Raw genomic sequence first — 25256 nt, forward strand, 5'->3', positions numbered from 1 at the left:
TACGATACGAGGAAAGTTTATTGCCATTTTAAAATACATTAAAATTGAAGTTTAACAAAACTAAATACGTAAAAATATATAAATCGTATGCATAAAAATATAAGTAATTTTTAGAAAAATACATATACATCTAAGCAAAATACTAAACAAGACCGGACATTACATTGAAATAAGTTGAACCAAACATGACACTACTAAATAACACTTAAAATTGGGTCGATGAAGTAAAACCTGTAGGCCTACATTAAATTAAATACGTTGATGAACTAATATGGATGTATTTAATTAAAACATAAATTAAATAAGTTGTATATGTTTTCTCCTTATTCTGAATAAAGTTTGAATGTATTTTTTTTCTTGTTATTTGTAGAGGCTATATATAACTTGATGCAACTGTTGAGAAAAAAAAACATGTAATAATGTTACATGAACATTGAAATGTAAAATAAAACATGATATTTAAAATAATATAATAATATAAACACGATATAATTTACAGACACATAATAAAACTACAGCAGCAGTTTTTGTTTCTCAAACACAGTGAAATACAAAACAATTGGCACAATGGCGCGAACAATAGAGGCCTCAACAAGCCTGGCACACCTAACCCAACACATTGACTAACACCCCTATAACAGATAATGGAATAGTCCTATATTCAATACATGCCGAAAACTCAGGTTGATCTGAAAAAAATAATAAAATTATAAAAATTACTTACAATCATTTCCCAAATACTCTTCAGTACAACCCACATGAATAGGTTGAGAAATCAAGCATAACACATTCTCCACCATTCAGACACGGTTGTGATTTACAAGGATCCACAACTTTAAGAAAGACAATCATAAAAACCGATATTAATTGAAAAGAGAATACAATATTTGTAAGATGTTAATTTCAACAATTTAAGTAAAACCATACCTTCATCACAATATTCTCCCTCATATTCTTTTGTACATTCACATACAGCCTCCAAGGGTGTTTGTTTTCCAGGACGTGTGGTACAGGCAGCTCCATTTTTACAAGGAGTTGGTTTACATGGGTCCCTTATTTCACCTGAGATAACCCAAATATTAACAAAATGTATATTACACAGAAAGTCATAAGCTAAAAAATGTTGTTTGTTGATAAGAGTACAAAATTGTTAAAAAATTAAATTACTTACAATTGTCTCCCAAATACTCTTCAATACATTTACATCTATAAGTTGATAAATCAAGCATAACACATTCTCCAGCATTCAGACATGGTTGTGATTTACAAGGATCCACAACTAAAATGAACAATTTATCATGTTATAAACAATTCCAAATTAAAGATTGAAAAATATGTAGAGTTTGGTGAAGATCTGACATGGGAATATGAATTATAAAATTGAATATCTAAACTCACAATGTTTGTTTAAAAATAATACAGAACTTGTAAGGATTCAGCTACACTATTGTTTTAACAAAACCAAAACATACCTTCATCACAATATTCTCCCTTATAGCCTTTTGTACACTCACAAACAACCTCTAAGCGCGATAGTTGTCCAGGGAATGTGTCGCAAGCAGCTCCATTTTTACAAGGAGATGGTGAACATGGGTTCTCTAATTCACCTAAGGTAAAAAAAAAATAAACCAAAATGTATTCTGTGTAACCTAACCTAAAAAAAGTTTGTTGATAGAGAATAAAATTGTTATTATTAAATGATCTAATTACTTACAATTGTCTCCCAAATACTCGTCAGCACATTTACATGAATAAGTTTCAAAATCAAACATAACACATTTTCCAGCATTCAGACATGGTTGTGATTTACAAGGATCCACAACTACAAAGTAAGCAATACTAATATTTAGATTCTGTAGTCTAGATTTTAGATGGCACTTCAACTTAATATTGATGAAAAGATAAATATTTTGGCACATATGGTCTTTCATAGATAGATAATCATACTACTGTATTATAATCCAATGCAGATATTACCTAACAAAGTATGTCCCGACTACTACATTCAACAATGTTTTGTGTCTCCAGATCCTTACTACACGCTCAAAACACAGACATAACTGATAATGACCAATGCTGTGCGTATCATTATGTATGTTAAAATCATTTTTGGATAATGGATAAATATGTTTTAATGATGTTTAAAACAGTAAAAGTATTCGGCCGACAGAGACTAAAGGCCCGTTTACACTAGGACGATAAAGATCGACGATAAATAAACAAATATGCATTGTTCATACACAAAACAAAAGAAATCTAGAAAGTTTTTATTCTAGAACTATTTAGGAACCATCTATGCTTAATTTGATGAAAATTATATTTTCACATGTCCAATCAAATAACATCATGATTAGTAAGAGCAATAATGTCGTGACAATACAACGATTTTTTTGGTTTTATTGATCATGACGTCATTTGATTGGATTTTTAAAAATATTATTTTTATCAAAGACAGCATAAATGAGTATTCTATAATAGAACGAAAACCTTTCTAAATGATTTTGTTTTGTGCAAGAAAAAGGCATGCTTATCTATTTATCGCCGATCGTTATCGTCCTAGTGTAAATGGGCCTTAAGTATGATGTAATTCAGGTAAATAAATATTCAAAAGTAAGTTAGGGTTAAAGTAAATCCAAGCAACTGAACTTACGTTATGAATATACAAAAAAAACCATACCTTCATCACAATAATCTCCTGTGTAAGAATCAGTACAATGACACACAGCCTCTAAAGATGATTCTTCTCCAGGGCGTGTGGTGCACCTACCAAAATGATTACATGGAGATGGCGAACATGGGTTTATTATCTCAGCTTAAAATTGAATAAAATAAATAATCTATCAATCAACAATCAATATCAATCAATATAAAATAAAAACAAAAGTACAGATAACATTTTCTAAAATAATACATAATAAATGAGAAAAGGGGTACCCCACTGGAAGCTTATGCTTTAAAATAGAACATATATAAGTATTAGTTATATATCATGTTAATATATCTACATATATAATTGGCTCAGGCTATATATTATGTTTTGTGGTTCATAATAATTTCAAAACATGAGCTGCACTGATGAGATTTAATAAGATTCAAAGGGAACAGTTATGATATATTTAAATACAAACATTAAAGATACAAATTAAGGAAAAAAATGATTACATTTGTCACCCAAATACTCTTCAGTACAACTACAAAAAGAGCTTCAAGCCCAAGAGAGCTTTAAGCCCAAGAGAGCTTTAAGCCCAAAAGAGCTTCAAGCTCAAGAGAAATTTAAGCTCAAGAGAGATTTAAGCCCAAGAGAGCTTCAAGCCCAAGAGAGATTTAAGCCCAAGAGAGCTTTAAGTCCACAGAGCTTCAAGCCCAAAAGAACTTCAAGCCCTAGAGAGCTTCAAGCCCTAGAGAGCTTCAAGCCCAAGAGAGATTTAAGCCCAATAGTGCTTTACGCCCAAGACAGCTTTAAGCCCGAGAGAGCTTTAAGCCCAAGAGAGCTTTAAGCCCTAGAGAGCTTCAAGCCCAAGAGTGCTTCAAGCCCAAAAGACCTTCAAGCCCAAAAGAGCTTCAAGCCCAAGAGAGCTTCAAGCCCAAGAGAGCTTCAATCCCAAGAGTGCTTCAAGCCCTAGAGAGCTTCAAGCCCTGGAGAGCCCAAGAGAGCTTTAAGCCCAAGAGAGCTTCAAGCCCTAGAGAGCTTCAAGCCCAAGAGTGCTTCAAGCCCAAAAGACCTTCAAGCCCAAAAGAGCTTCAAGCCCAAGAGAGCTTCAAGCCCAAGAGAGATTCAATCCCAAGAGTGCTTCAAACCCTAGAGAGCTTCAAGCCCTGGAGAGCCCAAGAGAGCTTTAAGCCCAAGAGAGCTTTAAGCCCACAAGAGCTTCAAGCCCAAGACTGATTTAAGCCCAAGAGAGCTTTAAGCCCAAAAGAGCTTCAAGCCCAAGAGAGCTTCAAGCCCAAGAGAGATTTAAGCCCAAGAGAGCTTCAACTAGCCCAAGAGTGCTTCAAGCCCTAGAGAGCTTCAAGCCCTAGAGAGCTTCAAGCCCTAGAGAGCCCAAGAGAGCTTTAAGCCCAAGAGAGCTTCAAGTCCAAGAGAGATTTAAGCCCAAGAGAGCTTCAACTAGCCCAAGAGTGCTTCAAGCCCTAGAGAGCTTCAAGCCCTAGAGAGCTTCAAGCCCTAGAGAGCCCAAGAGAGCTTTAAGCCCAAGAGAGCTTTAAGCCCAAGAGAGCTTCAAGTCCAAGAGTGCTTCAAGCCCTAGAGAGCTTCAAGCCCTAGAGAGCTTCAAGCCCTAGAGAGCCCAAGAGAGCTTTAAGCCTCAGTTTCACCAGAACAAGAAACTATTAGTAATAATAGTAAAATTCTAAAAATAACTCACCTTCTCTACAATATTCTCCAGTGTATCCTTGCTTACATGAACATTCAAATCCTTTTGAAGAATCCATTTCGGGGTCTTTTGCAACGCGACAGGTAGCTCCGTTCAAACAAGGGGAACTTACGCACGGATTCACATCTTAAATAATACAATAAATATATATTTAAATCATAGAGTTTTTTTTAGTAGAATAATTAGGTAAAACAAAAATGTATTAATGATGATCAGTAATCTCTTTTAATTATTAGGTTTATTTCCTTCCGTTTTATAGGCTACAAAATTTATCAGTGGCGTAACGCAAGAAGAAAAGGTCCTGTTTTTAGCACTCCAACGTTGGGTAGTTGTATTGGGGCTGCTCATGCTCTTGGGTCCCTTGGTTTAGCCATTGAGCGCTCATAATCACTGATGTGAGCTGATGTGCGAACGTTCAATCCCCACTGGTCATTGGCTGGCATGTATAAAAAAGTTGTACCATTTCATTATCTCTTAAAATGAGACTGGATTTCTATGACTCAGAGATATATTTATTATAATACTATCAGTCAATGTACATTGTTCATCTAATGTTTTGAAAAACCTTGTTGAGAGAGACGATTTAGATTCTGCGATTTTGAGCTGTATCTTTCATTTATATTTTACAGTATCATTTTTTATATGCTACATAGATCGAAGCTGCATATGTTGCGAAAATATGAATGAATATGTATATTTACAAATCATTAATAAAAATATGAAAAATCATACATATTTTACCATCATCATTTAATAATTATTGAACGCAAAATTAATCTTCTGAATTATTAAGATAGTTCTTAATTGTTTATACTGGTGCATGAGTGAGAGAACTAATATATTTGTAAAGAAGATGCAAAGAAGTCAGTGATACCTAGTTATAGGGACCACTGTTTAATACTCAATTTGAATAAAAATGAATATTTTATACAGTATTGTATAAATATTCGCTGAAAATATGCATTGAGAATGTTATGAAAATCAATAGAGGTAAATTTGCATTTCTGTCCTGTCCGATTTATATAGCGCCATTCCAACACTCATTGCTCATGGCGCTGCAAAAATATCAGAAAACATAGAGGCGCAAAAATGCGTATCCTGTTTCCATCATCCAAATCACTCTCTGCAACGAATTCTAGTTCCTTGGGTTTTTTGCTTCAGCAAAATTGGTATTTTAAATTGTTTTTGCGAATGTATGATGAGCATTATGAGCACTCATGCGAATCGAAAAGATTAGCAGACATGCGATGAACATGAAAATCGCATCAATTTTGTGGAAGCTGGTAGCATGATTTTTTTTCGCAAATTGACTGGTGCGAACAAAATCGCCTAGTGGAAAATCGGCATTACACTTCAAATACTTTCTCTCTGTTATAGAATTTAACAAATCCTAGGTTCATAATCTCTTTGCTTTTCTTCCTTATATCTATATTTTTGAAATTTATACTAACATTTATAATAATAATAACATTATATCAACAATTTATTAAATAATATTTATCGCATAATATACAATCTACGATAATTTAATTAATTGATATAAAAAATCATTATACCAAACTACTATCTCCATCTCCTTATACAGAACATCATTTGAATGAAAGAACAAATTACACATCTACACATAATCAAACATCGTATACTCTATCTCTAACAATTTTTTCAATCTTCTATCGACTAAAGCCGAAGTATAGTCTTTATCTCAGGACCGTTCTATGGCCACCACCAGGTAGGCTTACTTCATTAAGGCTTCTATGAATGGATGACGAGTTGGGAGCAGGAACGCTAGTAGACCAAACCCAGTACCGTTTTGATTACGATCAATCGGGAAATTACCTCACGACGAAATACAATACAAGAGTGCTATGTCTAAACTCGCAAATTGAAAGGTTTTTATGATTGCACAATTTTAATACAAATGAGTGACCTGGTTGAGACAATGATTGAAAGTGTGATATGATGTCATCGTGTCTATATATGATCACATCACATTTTTGTCACATAAAGTGTGACAGTGTAGACAGATCTTAAAAGTAATAATTCTCACTAACCTTTACATACTGGCATATCATCAAAATTGTAAGACCCATCCATGCAACTTATAATCGGACTTCCTTCATACACAAAATTCTCTTTACAAGCAACGAATACGTATGTTCCATGACGGAAGTCACCGTTGACGATGCCATTTTGAATATAAAGTGGGTCACAGTTAACTAAAAATAAATGTATCTAATAATGTTTATATTTATTTTAGATACTCTGTCCATATCAGTAAACAATACAAATATGACCATAAACAAACAATACATGATTAACATTTTATATAGAAAAAATCTATTGATGTCTGGGATGAGGTCACATGGGTTCAATTTAGGCTGAACTCTGGTTAGCGACGAGGTTTGGCTTCTTTTGTTTTTCTCTCAGTTTGTAAGTTCAGTGCTTAGAGGTTCCACAACATTAGGTGCTTTATAAATACAGAATAAACAGATTAAACTAACATTGAAGATGTACATTTTTTTAAGGCTCGCCCATCACAAGATGTTTCCTTCATCTTTTGGGCATCTGCCTTCAATCTCTGACTATCATTATCTTCTTGCATTCTTTTTTTTCTTTTTTTGTGAGAGTTTGTAAATAAATGTTATGAAATAAAATAAAAACATTACATACGATGGCATGAGGGGGTTCTTCCTCCATACACACCATCTACGCACTTTCGTTGATGATTTCCAACTAGTGTAAAGCCTTCTGAGCATGTATATGTTATGTACTCATTGTGTTTCGTTGAACCAGCCACGTCACCATGTGGTATCCCAAGAGGCAATACACAATTTTCTAGAAAAAAGTAAATGTATCTAGACATTAGCCGACTTTTTGCATAATACAATAAAAATTCCAAATCATGTTGGTGCAGTACCCGCTGCTTACCTGTGCTTGAATCTAAACCCTAGCCATTAGTGCTAGTTCGGTGGTCTAGAGGTATGAATTGGAGGTCGTGGGTTTAATTTTGGACAACAAATTTCTCAAAAGCAATAGAACAAAAGCTCGCAAATAATGATTTTGGAAACATCAAATAATAAAATAAATAATAATCCTTCTGTTCCTGGTGCATCAGTTACGCGACAATTAGCTCCATTCAAACAAGGGTAACTTGCGCATGGGTTGATCCTTTCACCTTAAAACAAATAAAATAAGACTGTTATGTGGTGTAATTGGCATCTTTCCCTCCTAATAATAAGAACTGTTAAAGTGTATATAAATCAAAGAACATATAACACAAGAATCTCCTGTCAATTTGTGTTATCGGAAGTATAGGGTCGTAAGGTCACATTGGTCGCCACCATTGCCCCACTCACAGGAGCCATTTTCACAGTGCCCTCTCCAAAACTAGAAAGGCAAAACTATTAATTACTATTAGAGGGATTATTTCTCTGTACAGGAATATACATAATGAAAATAGTAAAATTCAGTCTTCCCGATATATACCGAGTTACGACATTAGATAGATTAGAAGCTGTTTTTGACACAAACTGCAACTTTATTTAACCAGATTTCAGATAATTGTTCATCATATCATTCGTGATATTTTATTTAGTGCATTTATTTATTTAATACTATTCATACACTTTACAGTATACTAACAAATATATCCTTTTTGTTTTGTTCAGGAAAGCATATTTTTTAATTTAAAAATAAATATAAATGTTATTAATAAGACGTAGTTATGGGATGCTTCATTCCAAAATCAATCAATCACACTTTATAATGTACGCATGCGTAAAATATTCTTTGCAGCAAGTACTTCTGTACAGTTTGATAATTCACTGTACAAATATGCAATTAATTTTGATTTAATATAAGAAAACGTTGAAAGTATTTTGTTGCTTCTATAATTGCATGCATTAAAGGAGACAATTTTGACACAATTGGCTCTAGTTTCAATGTCGTAACTCTGTATATACATAGCTCTGTTTCTCACAATGGCACAACCTATTAGAGCTCTATTCTATCCTACATAGTGACTTTCTAATTGTTGATCTATTTTTTAAATTAAATTTATTTATTTCGTCAAACACTGTGGTTCGGAAAGTGTCTTGCTTGTCATGAATAACAAATACACAAGAGCCAATCAAGGGCGTGTGGCGCAGTGTGTTTGACGTTCGACTACTGATCGAGGTTTGAATCCAATTAACTCTCGCCGCACATTGCTTGTATCCTTAGGCAAGACACTTTACTTACGTTTGCCTCTCTCCACCCAGGTGTATAAATGGGAACCCGGTTAGATCAAGACACAACTTTGCGCTGATTACTAGCTGCATTATGGGAGTACATTTCCATTCTGTGTTTGATCAGAAAAAAATGACTGGGGTAATAATGTTCAGTGCTTAGAGGTTTCACAACATTAGGCGCTATATAAATCCAGGATATTATTATTATTATTAATCACATTTACGGCCTTAAATACATTCACACATGACTGCACCTTTTTGTTAAATATTTGTATGCATTGAAGTCGTATAAAGAATTGACAGTGCCATCTTATATTTCCTGAAATATTTAATTATTACTAACCTTTGCACTGAGGTGTTTCTGTTGTGGTAGGCCTACCATCTAAACAAAGTGCAGACTGTGGACCCACTAAAACGTAGCCAGCATGACATGAGAACTCAACCATCTGACCATGTTCAGCAATAATTTCAGGACCATTCTCAAGTTGAGAAATGCAATGTGCTAAATACCAACAATTTTAAAACATGATAAAATACATTAGAAATGAGGATGGTGATTTCATCCAGAAAAAAAATGTTAAGCCACTTTCAACTTTCAAAAAGAGTGCCCCTATAATGGGATAACCTTCCAATTTCTTGTAGTTCACACCATAAATAGTGGCCTACAAAAAAGGGTACTCCTATGGCTCTCATAATTAGCTTTGGTCTTTAAATAAACAAAGAGGCATTGTAATACTGGTTTTTAATGTTGCCAAGACAAAAGTTATGTATAGATGCAGTTAATATAGCAGGACACCTCCTTCGGGACAATCCTAATAAGGGGACATTTTCGAACGAGCAGCAATACATTTCTTTAACATTTAAGAAGATGCTTTACTGGGACCCAAAGGTGTCCCTTTATATACTGTACATCTATGGGAGGCTTACATAAATACAGAGTCAAAATTTAAACTTAATATTTATTAGAATGTTGCAATCTTACCTTTACATGTTGGAATTTCATCGTCATATTTTCCATTTAAGCAGACAACAGAATCTGGCCCCACTAATGTATATGCATCCAAACATTCAAACGTGATCACAGAACCAGGAGTAGGGTCTCCATGTGCATATCCATATGCAATTGAAAGTAATGGGCAACTTTCTAAATACATATGCAAAAAATGATATTAAAATATTTTATTTAACTATTAATTAAGGTATATTGTCAAGAGTTTCCACAAACATTATCCAATATTATTAGGTGGTAATTTATTTAGAAAAACATGTTTAACATAAACAAAGCTTTGTGGTTTAGAGGCTGTTTTGATGAGATATTTATTAAGGCATATTGTCAAGAGTTTCCACAAACATTATCCAATATTATTAGGTGGTAATTTATTTAGAAAACATGTTTAACATAGACAAAGCTTTGTGGTTTAGAGGCTGTTTTGATGAGATATTTAATAAGGCATATTGTCAAGAGTTTCCACAAACATTATGCAAGAAAAAATCCTGACCATCAGATTATGCACTGCATTTATATCATTGGCTGGCATTAATATCCTGTGCTTATATTTAAAAAATGGGTTTGTTTACCAGCAGGTTGTATGGTAATGTGTAAATAGGTAATTCAGTGTGCATTAAAATAAATGCGTACAACTTACCTTCTAGGTATTCACAGCGCTCTCCTAAATAGCCTCCGTGACATTTACATTTATAGTAAGTTCCAACATAGTCAGATGATTCCTCATGATATTCTACAAAACATTCTCCTCCATTTTGGCACCGATTAATTTCACACATTTCTGGAAAGTAATCAGACATTGATAAGTTCCCACTTCAATAATTAAGAAAATGTTAATTGTAAATACAATTATCATCTATATTATCAGCATTTTTTCTTAAAAAGTGCAAAGTTGTATACAAAATTGACAGTGCCATCTTATATTTCCTGAAATATATACTTATTACTAACCTTCGCAACGAGGTAGTGTTTCTGTTATGGTACCATCTACACAGAGTGCAGACTGTGGACCCACTAAAACGTAGTCAGCATGACATGAGAACTCAAACATCTCACCATGTACAGCAATAATTCGAGGACCATTCTCAAGTTGAGAAATGCAATATGCTAAATACCAAAAAATTTGAAGCATGATTAAATACAATAACAAATATATGAGGATGGTGAATTCATCTATAAAATAATTTTAAGTCACTTTCAACAAATTCTGAGTGCCCCTATAATGGGATAACCTTCCAATTTCTTGTAGTTCACACTATAAATAGTGGCCTACAAAAAAGGGTACTCCTATGGCTCTCATAATTAGCTTTGGTCTTTAAATAAACAAAGAGGCATTGGTAATACTGGTTTTTAATATTGCCAAGACAAAAATTATGTATAGATGCAGTTAATATAGCAGGACACCTCCTTCGTGACAATCCTAATAAGGGGACATTTTCGAACGAGCAGCAATACATTTTTTTAACATTTAAGAAAATGCTTTACTGGGACCCAATGGTGTCCCTTTATATACTGTACATCTATGGGAGGCTTACATAAATACAGAGTAAAAATTTAAACTTAATATTTATTAGAATGTTGCAATCTTACTTTTACATGTTGGAATTTCATCGTCATATTTGCCATTTAAGCAGACAACAGAATCTGGCCCCACTAATGTATATGCATCCAAACATTCAAACGTGATCACAGAACCAGGAGTAGGGTCTCCATGTGCATATCCATATGCAATTGAAAGTAATGGGCAACTTCCTAAATACATATGCAAAAAATGATATTAAAATATTTCATTTAACTATTAATTAAGGTATATTGTCAAGAGTTTCCACAAACATTATCCAATATTATTAGGTGGTAATTTATTTAGAAAACATGTTTAACATAGACAAAGCTTTGTGGTTTAGAGGCTGTTTTGATGAGATATTTAATAAGGCATATTGTCAAGAGTTTCCACAAACATTATGCAAGAAAAAATCCTGACCATCAGATTATGCACTGCATTTATATCATTGGCTGGCATTAATATCCTGTGCTTATATTTAAAAAATGGGTTTGTTTACCAGCAGGTTGTATGGTAATGTGTAAATAGGTAATTCAGTGTGCATTAAAATAAATGCGTACAACTTACCTTCTAGGTACTCACAGCGCTCTCCTAAATAGCCTCCGTGACATTTACATTTATAGTAAGTTCCAACATAGTCAGATGATTCCTCATGATATTCTACAAAACATTCTCCTCCATTTTTGCACCGATTAATTTCACACATTTCTGGAAAGTAATCAGACATTGATAAGTTCCCACTTCAATAATTAAGAAAATGTTAATTGTAAATACAATTATCATCTATATTATCAGCATTTTTTCTTAAAAAGTGCAAAGTTGTATACAAAATTGACAGTGCCATCTTATATTTCCTGAAATATATACTTATTACTAACCTTCGCAACGAGGTAGTGTTTCTGTTATGGTACCATCTACACAGAGTGCAGACTGTGGACCCACTAAAACGTAGTCAGCATGACATGAGTATTCAACCATCTTCATATCTTCAACAGGACTAATTGGAGGACCATTTTCAAGTATAGGATAGCAATATACTATTGCTAAATACCAAAAAAAAATAAACCATGATTAAAAATTAAATAGAAAGAATAGAAATATACGAGGATGGCCACGTCATCCAGAAAAAAAAAATTGTAAGCCACTTTTTTTATCTTTAAAAAAAGGCAATTTGACCCTTAATTGTGAGTGTCTCTATGGGATACCCTTCCAATTTCCTAACTCAGGTCCCACTATCATTTTTTTTCCATCCGTCTAGGCCTACAGTATTTACTGATAAATAGTAAACAAGGTACACCCTTGGCTCTCACAATTAGCTTTGGTCATTAAATGATGATGCAAAGATGCATTGTGATACTGGTATTTAATACAGTATTGCCAATCCACAAATTAGCTATAGATACAGTTAATACAGAACACCTTAGGGACACTCCTATATTTTCATATGGAATGAAAGAGCAGCAAAACATTTTTCACTACACTACAACACTTTTTATTAGGAGATGCTTTTCTGAGAAAGATGTTCCTTTACTGTAAATCTAATCAAACTTAACAAAATTAGACTGTTGCAAACTTACATTCACATGTTGGAATTTCATTGTCATATTTGCCATCTAAGCAGACAAGAGAATTTTGCCCCAACAATCTATATCCATTCAAACATCTAAATATGGTCACACCGCCAGGAGTAGGGTCTCCACTTACATATCCATTTCGAATTGTAGGTAAAGGGCAACTTCCTAAATACATGCAAGAAATTATATTAAAATATTTCATTTAACTATTTATTAAGGCATTGTAAGAATCCTATAATGATTCGTATGTATTTACGTAACTGTAACTGTATTCTGAACGATCTCCTAATTTAAATAACTATTGCACGCACAGGTGGACAACGGTATATAGCCTGTTGTTTGCCGTGAAGGCGTTTTTAGTTACGTTATGTTCTTTAGCGTGTTAACATTAATTGTAGAAGGACTACTTTGAATTACCAGGCAGATTGCTGGATAAATGTGGTTCAGTATACTATTGTGAGAAATAAATGGAAAGACAACTTGCAACTTATGTTTTCTACGTAATTCATAATCCTTGTTTTTAACTCAAAGGAGTGTGGTCTCCTGTCCTATTAACGTAGCGTTGGCTCCGTTACAGGCATTATCGAATAATATCGGGTGATAATTTATTCAGAAAAAAATGTTATATAGACATAGACAATGTTTTGTGGTTTAGAGGCTGTTTTAATGTGATATTTAACAATATGGCATATTGTCAAGAGTTTCCACATTATCTAATAATATAGGTGGTAATTTATTCAGATGAGAAACATACACACTAAAGATGTTTAATACATAGACAAAGTTTTGTGGATTAGAGGCTGCTTTGATGCAAGAAACACTGCATCTATATCATTGGCTGGCATATACTGTGTTTCTATTTTAAAAATGGGTTTGTTACCAGATTCTGTAACTTGTAGTAAGTTGTATGGTAATGTGCAAATAGCATAGATGGATTCAAGTAGGGGACCCTCTTCCCACCCCCCTCCCCGCCTAAATTTTGCTACTTGTAATCCAAAAGATAGGATACTAATTCCAGTTCGGCACCTAAAATTTGCCATTTTTCCCTATTTCATAATCCTGGATCAGCCACTGAATAGGTAATTCAGTGTGTTCAAATAAATGCATATAACTTACCTTCTGGGTATTCACAATGCATTCCAAAATAGCCTACTGGACATATACATTTATAGCCAGGATTATCTTCACTGTAGTCCAGAGATGTCACAAGACATTCTCCTCCATTTTGGCACAAATTAACTTCGCAGAATTGTGGATTGTAATCGGACGATGATGAAGTTCCCTCTTTAATAATCAAGAAAATGATAATTGTAAATTGCCGAAATAAAATTGAAATCAAAATCATTATCTATCATCTCATAATCTTATTTTGCATTTTTTCCCTTAATGTACATTCTTTTATCTTAATCAACAATATCATAATAACAATCACTTCAATTGTTATGCCATATTACTGAATATTCATCCATATCAACTTTATCACTTTCTTTTGAATTCATATCCTCTTCATCATTTTTATTGCTTTCACCTGAATCTATGTTGGACACTTTAAAGAACCTAGTACATCTTTAGAGACGATTAGTGGATTACTGATCACTGATCATAACTGGATCCTCAGGGAGACCAGTCTTTGACTGAAGAGGTTCGCCCAGTATAAATAAATAATAAAAAAACAAACAAGATTAACATACCTTCTTCACAAGTTGGTATGTCTCCATAGCTTCCGTCTATGCATGTGAGAAACTGACGACCCACTAATGTGTATCCTTCAATACAGTGAACCTCGATCATCTCACCTTTAGTGTTTAAGCCAATGGCGACTCCGTTAATGATTTCTGGTGTGGGACATGTAGCTAAACAATATTGAAAATAGAAGTAGTAGTAGTAGTAGTAGTCTGCAGCTCAACTTGAAACGGGGCAAATAATAATCATTATATTACATAGCCTATGTAAATATGAGATTGATCGAATTGGCATTAAGTGACTAGCTCTCACAGGATCCAAAATGTTATATTATATTATATATTATTATTTTGTTTACAGTATATTAATTTCCATATGCAGGTTTTGCATTATACATTTTACTAATTGCAAATCGACATATAGAAGGCGCTGTGACTTAGTAGTAGTCTTTTCTTATGAATTGTGAATGCAAGCCTCTGGAAAATAATCCCTCAAATGTTATATTTTATCTCTAAGCAGGCCATATATCTGTATAATTTAAGATTATTATAGGAAAGATTAGCTAGCTGTGGCCCAGTGGCCATATTCACCAATCACACTTAAGCAAAATATTTCCCTTAAATATTTTAATATTTAAGGGAAATATTTTGCTTAAAAGTAGTTCACTTAACTCAATAAATATTAAAATATTTCCCTTAATTTGTCTTAGTGGAGATCAGAAGATTACTCTTTCTTGAAAAAGTTGAGGGTTCTCTTACATCGCAGAATGTCAACTTCGGCTCTGTCTACACTATCAAACTTTATGCGACAAAAAATGTGATGTGCCCATATATGGAAATGATGATGTCATAGCACTTCCATATTTTGGTAATATCACTAACATCACATGTCACGTTTCATAGTGTAGACAAAGCTTTACAATTGCACAAAATCACTTTTTCACGGATCACTGTACCTGAAATAATACTGCAAGTATCTCCCTCTACTCCTGGTGGACATTGGCAGCGGTATGCTGTTCCTTCTTTGATACATATACCTTTATTCTGACATGGATCACTCACACAGGGGTCAGGGACTGTTAAATATAAAGTAATACATAGCATCTTTACATGCCAATTGAGGTATGATGTCAATAATCAAGAGGGGCAATGCTAATCGCAGAATGTCCTTACAAAGTAATACATCAACAATATCATGTCCATATATGAGCACATCACATTTGTTCGACACATAAAGTTTGATAGTGTAGACAAGGCTTAAGAGAACAAAAAATAGGACTGAATAATACCTGTATTAATGGATTTACTATAGTGTAAATAGTATTTTTACAATAAATTGCACTCAACTTGTCTCGAAAAGAACCGACTAAATTGTGCTACAACCATCTCTCCCAGATGACGGTAGAACAACCAACCATAATTTATTTCTTTTTGGAATCACATGGTGTACTACAAATTTAAACTTTCTTTTTTCTATGCAGAATACTAATAAAAATTTACTATATATTCATTTCCAGAAATAAACAGTACCTGGAGGAACAGTATCACAATTGGCACCTTCAAACCTTTGTAAGCATTCACAGCGATATCGCGTGGGTTCATTAATGCACCTTCCTCCGTTCCTACATGGGTTTCTCTCACAGTGGTCTACCTCTTCTAGATGATCTTCAAGAAATTCTATTATATATATCCATTATATTCAACATTATTATATAATATTTTTGAATTATCTAATGGGAAATTCTAATTGAAAATGTCTACAAGATACAAGATAACTTTATTTATCATGGCAACTTAATATAAAAATAGAATAAAATCAGTAGAGGATAAATGCGATTAGGTGATCCCAGATGTTCGAAAATACAATTATTTGTGTTTGTCGTCATTAATTTAAATATGCATTACATTTATTGTCAAAATTCAATTTTTTTTTTGCAGGTATGCAGGTATATACTACAAATTGACTATATTAATTTCTAGAAATAAACAGAAAATCTATGTACCTGGAGGTATAATATCACAATTGGCACCTTCAAACCCTTGTAAGCATTCACAGCGATATTGTGTGGGTTCATTAATGCACCTTCCTCCGTTCCTACATGGGTTTCTCTCACAGTGGTCTACCTCTTCTAGATGATCTTCAAAAAATTCTATTATATATATCCATTATATTCAACATTATTATATAATATTTTTGAATTATCTAATGGGAAATTCTAATTGAAAATGTCTACAAGATACAAGATAACTTTATTGTCAAATAATTCAACGAAAGATTTGAAATTGCTTTTTTTCATGGCAACTTAATATAAAAATAGAATAAAATCAGTAGAGGATAAATGCGATTAGGTGATCCCAGATGTTCGAAAATACAATTATTTGTGTTTGTCGTCATTAATTTAAATATGCATTACATTTATTGTCAAAATTCAATTTTTTTTTTTGCAGGTATGCAGGTATATACTACAAATTGACTATATTAATTTCTAGAAATAAACAGAAAATCTATGTACCTGGAGGTATAATATCACAATTGGCACCTTCAAACCCTTGTAAGCATTCACAGCGATATTGTGTGGGTTCATTAATGCACCTTCCTCCGTTCCTACATGGGTTTCTCTCACAGTGGTCTACCTCTTCTAGATGATCTTCAAAAAATTCTATTATATATATCCATTATATTCAACATTATTATATAATATTTTTGAATTATCTAATGGGAAATTCTAATTGAAAATGTCTACAAGATACAAGATAACTTTATTGTCAAATAATTCAACGAAAGATTTGAAATTGCTTTTTTTCATGGCAACTTAATATAAAAATAGAAATAAAATGTTAGAACACAAAGTAAAATACACAGTACAGTAACAATATAGTATGTATATACAGGATTTACAAAATACAAAAATTAATAAGAGGATAAAAATGCGATTAGGTGATTAGGTTTGTCGTCATTAATTTAAATATGCATGCATTACATTTTATTGTCAAAATTCAAATCCTAAAAGAGACAACAGTGAATATAATGAGTATTATTAGACTCTTCTCTTCTAGCTGTTGGTATCATTTTGCAACATTAATCCTGTCCACATTTCTATTGTTCTATTGTTTGTTGATTATAAAACCTTTGGAACAACATGAAACAAGCCTCATGAAAGAAGCTGAGGATAACCAGGAGTTGGGTAGCAGTGGAGGAGTAGCCATGTGGTTAGGACACTTGACTGTCGAGTCATACAGAGAGACCCGGGGTTAATTCCAGACAACTACCAGTCTACTCAGCTGTAAATGAGTACCTGGTTGTAAATACAAGGGAGGATAAGGTGGCATGGAAAGGAACTGGCCACCATATCACATAATGCAGAGTAAAATAAGCTCTTAACAGTTCAGAAATGAATACAGGACTCACCTTTCCCTACCTGGAGCTATATACCCTATATAAAGGTCACACTCTCGTGCTCACAAAGAAGAGGCGTAATTACGCTTTTGTTTAAAGGTGGAGAACGACATAATTTAGATAACTGGCGACCGATAACGCTTCTTAATACAGATTATAAAATCCTCGCTCATGTTTTGAGCAATAGACTACGGCTAGTTATTACGTCCTTAGTTAATTCGGATCAAAAAGGTTACATAAAAGGGCGTTTTGCCGGAGTAAATGTTCGTCTAATGGAAGATTTACTTACTTATACGGAAAAAAATGATATTGAAGGGGCTATGTTAGTACTAGATTTTAGGAAAGCATTTGACTCCATCAATAGAGAATTTATGTTTGCAGTTTTAAAAACAATGAACTTTGGTAACTCTTTTTGTGAATGGGTCAAAATTCTATATAATAACGTTGAATGTGTTACGGTCAATAATGGATGGGTGTCTGAATATTTTAATATGGGCAGGGGTATACGTCAATGATGCCCTCTATCGGCGCTTTTATTCATTCTTGTCGTTGAAGTTATGGCATGTAACGTAAGGAATAACGACGTTTATAAAGGTATTAAGTTACCAAGTTTAAATGAACATGTACATAATATAGAGGCTAGAATTAGTCAATTAGCAGATGACACTGTTTTGTATGTTGGGGATGAAAATAGCCTTCATACAGCGGTCAACATAATCGAATCATTTTGTCTAATATCAGGGATGACTTTAAACAAGAAAAAAACAAAAGCCTTATGGATAGGAAAATGGAAAGACAGGTTTGATGAACCACTAGAATTATGTTGGGTTAAAGAACCGGTAAAAATCTTAGGAATATACGTAGGTTATGACTCGGAGTCATGTACACGTAAAAATTGGGATACAAAATTATTAGATCTTGAAAGAACGTTGAAATTGTGGAATTCAAGAAACCTTACACTGTACGGTAGAGTAACAGTGTTGAAGTCATTGGCGTTAACAAAACTAACTTATGCCGCTAACATTATCTGTGTACCACAATATGTAATTAATAAAGTCAATAGTTTAATAACATATGCGTTTATATGGAAAAACAATCGCGAGAAAATAAAAAGAAAAACATTAATGGGTGATAATAGCGAAGGTGGGATCAAAATGCCTGACTTTGGTCTACATGTGAAAGCATTAAATGCGTTGTGGATAAAAAGACTGCTAAGTAATGACGAAGGAAAATGGAAAATTATTCCGAAGTTTTTTATTCAGAAAACATGCCAAGAAAATATAATATTTAACATGTCTAGCTTACAGTCTACAAACATTGTGTATGATATGCCAATATTTTACTACAATATGTTACAAGCTTGTACGAAATATAACAAATGCAATAAAAACCCTGTGCAAAGCTATGAAGAAATAATGAATGAGCAGTTGTGGGGTAACTCCTTGATACAATTAAAACATAAATCTCTATTGTATAAACATTGGATCGACAGTGATATCATCTTAATTAAAGATATCGTCAAGAAGAATAAATTTTTAACTTCAGAAGAATTGAAAATTAAATTAAAATGTAAATCCAATTGGCTAAACGAATACCTATGCATAATTAAGGCGATACCTAAAGAATGGAAACGCACTATAAAAATATCAAATAACTGTATCTTCAATATTATAGATGATACTGCTGAAAATCGGTTTGAAGTTATACAAACAAAAACAGTATATTTAAGTTTTGTAAAAGAGGTATTTGTTTTACCCCTTGCACAAAAAAAATGGGAACAATATTTCAATGATAATTATATAGATTGGAAATCATGTTGGCTAAATAAAATATGCAAAATGAAAGACAAAAAATTAGCTGAATTTAATTATAAACTATTACATAGAATCTTGGCAACAAACAAAAGGCTTTTTATATGGAAAATAAAGGATACCGGTACCTGTAAAAAATGTGGGGATATTCAAGATGAAAACCATATGTTATTTAGTTGTACATATATTCAAGAATTCTGGATAAAAATTTGTAATATTCTAAGATGTTTGGGGTATGAGAATGTGTCATTTAGAAACATTGTACTTGGAACAGGAATTAGATTAATAGATTACATCTATTCCTTAACTGCATTTACTATATATAAAGACAAAATATTGTCAGAGTTGCATAAGTCCATATCTCTATGGAACTCTTTTAAATACAGTATTACATTACGAATAAAAGGTGACATATATATTGATAAAGTAAATGGAAGGAAAAGATGGCAGAAGATACGAAATATTATCTCGGATATGTAAAGTTAAAGCAAATAATTGTGTATTAACAACAAGTGATACATTATACATAGTGTGTTTAGCAGTCATCTGATAATCGTTTAAAATAAAAAAAATAATAAGTTATTGTAAAAGAAAATACTACATTGTACTATTATAATTCATGCTGATCAACTAATACTATATATAGCTTCAAATGTTTTATTAATAATTTTAAAAAAAATAAAATAAAGTTAGCTTGGTAGAAATATAAATTCATAAAGGAATTATATGTGTATATTAACAATTTATACTTAAATTTAATGTGTATAAAATATAATACCATAAGAAAATTATAATTATGTTCATGTAAAAAGAAAGTGTTAAAGAAATGCTATGAACATGTTTAAAGTATAACATATTGATATTTGAGTTGAAATACTTGTATAGAGTTATGAAAATATAATTTTGTTTTATAATTATAATTATTATTATATCTTAATGTATAGATAAGAAAAACTTGCATCTGTATTAATTGAGAGTAGAGAAACAAATATTAATGAAAATTGTGCATATTATATAAAGATAAATATTATTTACAAACATATGAATTTTTATAAGAAATAAAAGTGGGTAACATCCCCACAAAAGAGAAAAAAAAATATAAAGGTCACAGTTTGTCACATTCTTAAAAAACAAGTAGCGGATTATCCCTCGGTATACTCGACTTTTAGACTTTGAGTGTTATCCTTAATGTGCAACAATTAATATATTCTAATCAATTCTAACTTTCAAAGATGAAAGGAGGACAGACACGGTTTCAAAGTCTTCCAGCCAGTTTTAGTTTTAACTAGATATATGTGATTGTGTTTGCAGCAGTCAAAAAATATGACTTCATAATACAGGAAATGCTAGCATAAATGCAAAATATTTCTAAATTATTGTTTACCTGAAATTTCACAATTTTTCCCAGAATACCCAGGTTTACAAAGACATGAATATTCTTCAGTGTAGCTGAAGCTGAATGAGGTTTTTTCTTCAGCTGGTTGTAATTCCGAACATCGACCTTCGTGCTGACATGGGTTCAGGTCACATGGACCGTTGACGGATGAAGATGTTGACAATTCAACTAGTGATAAAATATCAAAAAAGACATTCGTTGTGATAAGAATGAGTGATTATATTATGTTTGAAGATGTATAGTCTAAAGCTCGGTCTACACTTGTCAAACTGTATGTGACAAAATATTATATTTGTGCATATCACCACCATATTTGGGGACATCACACTTTTTTTGTCAAACTAGTTTGATAGTGTAGACAGAGCTTAAAGCAGAAAAAAACATTGACAATTTAATATATTATAGGATGAATATGGGACTTACCTTTACTTTTACATAACCTTACTTTCACATATCATATGTAAAGTTGATTTTCAATGACACAACATGACTAGCACTACTCTGAGTAGGAAATGAATCCTAAGAGATTCGAACCTGCAACTTCTAGCTGACAAGGTGAGTATCATAACCATTGCACCACAGAGGCGTTTTATAACAAAATAAATTTATATGGAATAATCCGTTTTTAGAGCTATGCTATGCAGAACCATAGTAACTGTTAAGCTCTGTCTACAAACTAGTTTGACAAAATAAGTGTGTTGTGCCCAAACGGTAGTGATATGCTTAAATATGGTAGTGATCATCATGTCCATATATGGGCACGTCACATTTTTTTTCAAGAGTTAAACACTGGATTACTCCAATTAGTAATAAGTAATTCAATGTATATTTTGTATAGTTCATTATGACAAATAGGGAGCGTTTGTTCACCATGCGCATTCAGGAATATTGGGACTTGGTTTCATCGTTCCCCACGTTGACACAGTTTCGATCGTTTCTAAGGCCAGACGACACATCGGTTAACCTCACCTAGAAAGTTGTGGGTAGTGAAAGCAAAAGCTTCCTATTGTCAACATTAAGCCTGGTTCTCACTCTGGTCACAACATAAGGACACAAGTTGTTTAGCCAATCACAAAAATCATCCAAACTGTCACTTGTGATTGGTGTAATTACTTGCATTGCATTGCATATACGTCCTTACGCTGCATCCTAGTGGAAACCAAGCTTTAGTTATCTTTCTACACAAGTTTGATAGTGTAGACAGAGCTTTAGACTATACATCTTCAAACTAATTAATACAATCTAAAGCTCTTTCTACACTATCAAACTAGTTTGACAAAAATGTGTGCCTAAATATGGTAGTGATATGCCCAAATATGGTAGTGATATGCCCAAATATGTGATATGACTTACGTCTGCAGAATTCACCAGTGTAGCCATCATAGCAGTCACAGAACTGCTCTCTATTAAATGGGCCGCCTCGACAAATTCCATTTTTACCACAATCAAGCACACAAAGCTGCAGTTTACTTTTACTATTTTCACTTGAAACAGAGAAGGAATATTGGTTGTCGTCGACTGAAAGAACACACAAGTAAAATCAACTAATTAATACAATCCTAAATTGTAAACACATATCTTTCTACATTTGTTATTTAAAATGTTGAATGAAATCAAAGTGTGTGGCATGTCTCACCAAGGCCGAAATATGCAAGTTTTTTACGGTAAATATGACCATTTAATTTAATTTTTATTTATTCAACTTCTCACTAAGACGTACATTAGTGAAGGATGTAACCAACTGAGGGTAAACACCTCTAAAACAGTACAGTCCCAATTGTACAGTGGCTGTGTGTAACAGTGGCTGTGTGTGTGGACTAGTACACCGGGGTAACCCCCTACTCGTTCCGAAAGGTGTACTAGGTTCTTTAAAGTGCACATGAGCCAGATGTGTACACTGGACCTACGGTTTATAGTCCTTATCCGAGAAGACTCATTCTACCGCCAGAACCATGGAGTGAGTGAGTCTCAAACCCTTGCCGATGTTATATTTTTTAGGAAATCTCAAATAATGTAATGGTGTGTGATAGGAAGAGATTAATCCAGTAGTGACGTGTGTCATGATGATGACAACCAAAATGTTGAGACAAACTTTACATCCTTTTCATGGTGTACCGCAAACCTAAAGCCTGGTTTCCATAAAATCGCTACACGACAGAGCGTAGCGATTCTATGGAAACGCTAGAATTTATCGGGGATCTAGTACGCGAGCGCTAAATATTCTGGGGCTGGGGTGGGAAATTTCTTTGGCATAATAATTATAGACAGTCAATACGTTAAATCTGTAGATTCTGTAATAGACTCATTACCCAAAACACATGGAGAAAATGAGGTTTACATTCGAGTCCGTAATAAAACCGCTCAAGATAGAATTGTGCCGTACATCCACCCACCAATTGTTAGAGGCCTACCATCCATTTCACCTTCAAAATACTGTATTTTACATTAACAACAGTAGACTTACTGTTCATCTTGTACTCAGAGTATACCCCTCAGGTTGACTGGATTTCTTTATTGAATATTGAGACCACTCTATAAGAATTGTTCTAGTATCGCCTACACTACACTACAGTAATATTATACAATTTTGTTTTTTTTGTCGTGTTCAATATTAAGGGGGGTATGGGTGCAAATCTGAGCCATACCACAACCTCCACCACTTGACAGCTAAAGTGAAATTACGAACTCTACCGTACTTTTTTTTATGTTAGCGCTCCTCCGTTTAATATTATTTATTTTAAGCAATGTCAAGGAATAGTTATATGTCGAGGCACATTATGTATGTAATGGTGCATCAATGCAATATGTTCCCTCCCCCCGCCCCCTCCCCCTGATATTGAGGCCGAGTTTACACACTTGGATGAGTTAGCAATCAAGAAGGTTGGACATCGACAGGAACAAATTTGAAACACTCCTTAATCACTGGATTACCGTGGATTATCATCGAAGGCCCATGGATTAGCAAACCACACCCATTTGGATTTAATTCTCTGATAATATTTAAAGATAGTGTTACCGTCAAATTAAATGTCTATGTTACATTACATACAATAAGTGCTTGTCAATTATGTATAGGCCTAATTCAATTATTCCTTTTTATAGATTTAGTGTTTCCTTTTTAAGCGGTCGTCGTACGTATTGATTAGGACGTGGGATGACGCTTTAGACAGTCATTAGAAAATCGGTCAGTTCAATCAGTAAAGTTACTGTCTCGACCCGTCAGGTAATCATTCAAATCAATACGATTATTAACCAGTCAGTTTATTTTATCAGTCGACCAGTCAGCTTTTAGTGGTCAGTCAGTCAGTCGGCCAGTCAATTTAGTCAGTCAACTAGTCAGTTTATTTAGTCAGTAAACCAGTAGGTTTATTTTGTCAGTCAGTTTTAGTCAGCAAACCAGTCAGTATATTTTGTCAGTCAACCAGTCAGTTTTAGTCAGTCAACTAGAAATATTCTGTAATCGATGTCCCGTCTGAAGATCGTTTTTTTAACCTGGCCAAAACATAGATAGGCCTACAACAGCGGCCAAATTTAATAATAATTGGATTATGGCTACACCTAATGACCAGCTAACATAGACATCAACAAAATTACAGTTACGGAAAAAATATTCCCAGAGTCAAACTATAAAAGTTCACTTACGATCTGCAGTCACGTATCCTGGTACAAGAATAGTAGCATATAAAACGCTAATAAACAGACAACGGTTAAACATCTTTGTTAACGCCTTTTGAACTAACTAACAATAAGTACTCCACTCTTCTCAGCTCACGACCTTTCCAAAGAGTGAGCTTATAACGAGACGAAAAGAAAAAGTTGACAGAGCTTGCAACGGAACCGGATTTCCGGCGTTCATAACAGAACATCGATGGCCTGGATCTGAATTGGTATTATGATATATAATAATTTGATATTACTTAATCTTTTAATTACTAATTACAAGGCACGCCTTTTTTATTGGCTAGTGAACAGGAATATCTATGGCGGCCCAGTGAGCTGCCCTCCACAAACTTAATCCGTCACTGGTCAAAAACTTACTAAACTTGGCCGTATCATCTGCTCTGTTCTACGGTTGCATTGGCCAATCGATAATTTCCTTTTGAAATAATGCACTTTCTTCTTATCACTATAGAAATAGTTCAAACTCATTAAAATCTCTGTACTTTTTGTACCCCTACACAAATGAAAATAGAGGAATTTAAAAATATAAATTATAAATAGTGTTAG

At 33.4% G+C, this 25256-nt stretch overlaps 2 protein-coding genes across 4 annotated transcripts in view; both read right to left on the reverse strand.

Annotated features, from left to right (window-relative positions):
- On the reverse strand, nt 1-24807 carry LOC144841284 (sushi, von Willebrand factor type A, EGF and pentraxin domain-containing protein 1-like). Of its 3 annotated transcripts, XM_078697555.1 has the most exons (27): nt 24672-24807; nt 22383-22547; nt 21018-21197; nt 16939-17085; nt 16429-16575; nt 15956-16102; nt 15382-15501; nt 14435-14596; nt 13860-14027; nt 12747-12908; nt 12048-12212; nt 11737-11877; nt 11199-11360; nt 10560-10715; nt 10249-10389; nt 9585-9746; nt 8946-9104; nt 7044-7208; nt 6425-6589; nt 4365-4499; nt 2678-2812; nt 1715-1822; nt 1473-1607; nt 1172-1279; nt 928-1062; nt 725-833; nt 1-393 (listed from the first exon to the last, which is right to left on the reverse strand). In XM_078697555.1, exons 1-26 carry the CDS (start codon nt 24742-24744, stop codon nt 745-747), a joined length of 3732 nt encoding a protein of 1243 aa, XP_078553681.1. In that variant the 5' UTR covers nt 24745-24807; the 3' UTR covers nt 1-393; nt 725-744. The 3 variants fall into 3 exon arrangements, with proteins under 3 accessions (XP_078553681.1, XP_078553682.1, XP_078553683.1); XM_078697556.1 differs by lacking the exons at nt 1473-1607; nt 1715-1822; XM_078697557.1 differs by lacking the exons at nt 21018-21197; nt 22383-22547; nt 24672-24807 and adding an exon at nt 17722-17814.
- The window catches only part of LOC144841306 (cathepsin B-like), a 70521-nt gene that overhangs the window by 16934 nt on the left and 28331 nt on the right, over nt 1-25256 (reverse strand). The gene's annotated exons all lie outside the window — the stretch shown is intronic.

The sequence above is a fragment of the Antedon bifida genome, chromosome 4 (genome assembly GCF_963402885.1).
Source record: "Antedon bifida chromosome 4, ecAntBifi1.1, whole genome shotgun sequence".
Classification (NCBI taxonomy): domain Eukaryota; kingdom Metazoa; phylum Echinodermata; class Crinoidea; order Comatulida; family Antedonidae; genus Antedon; species Antedon bifida.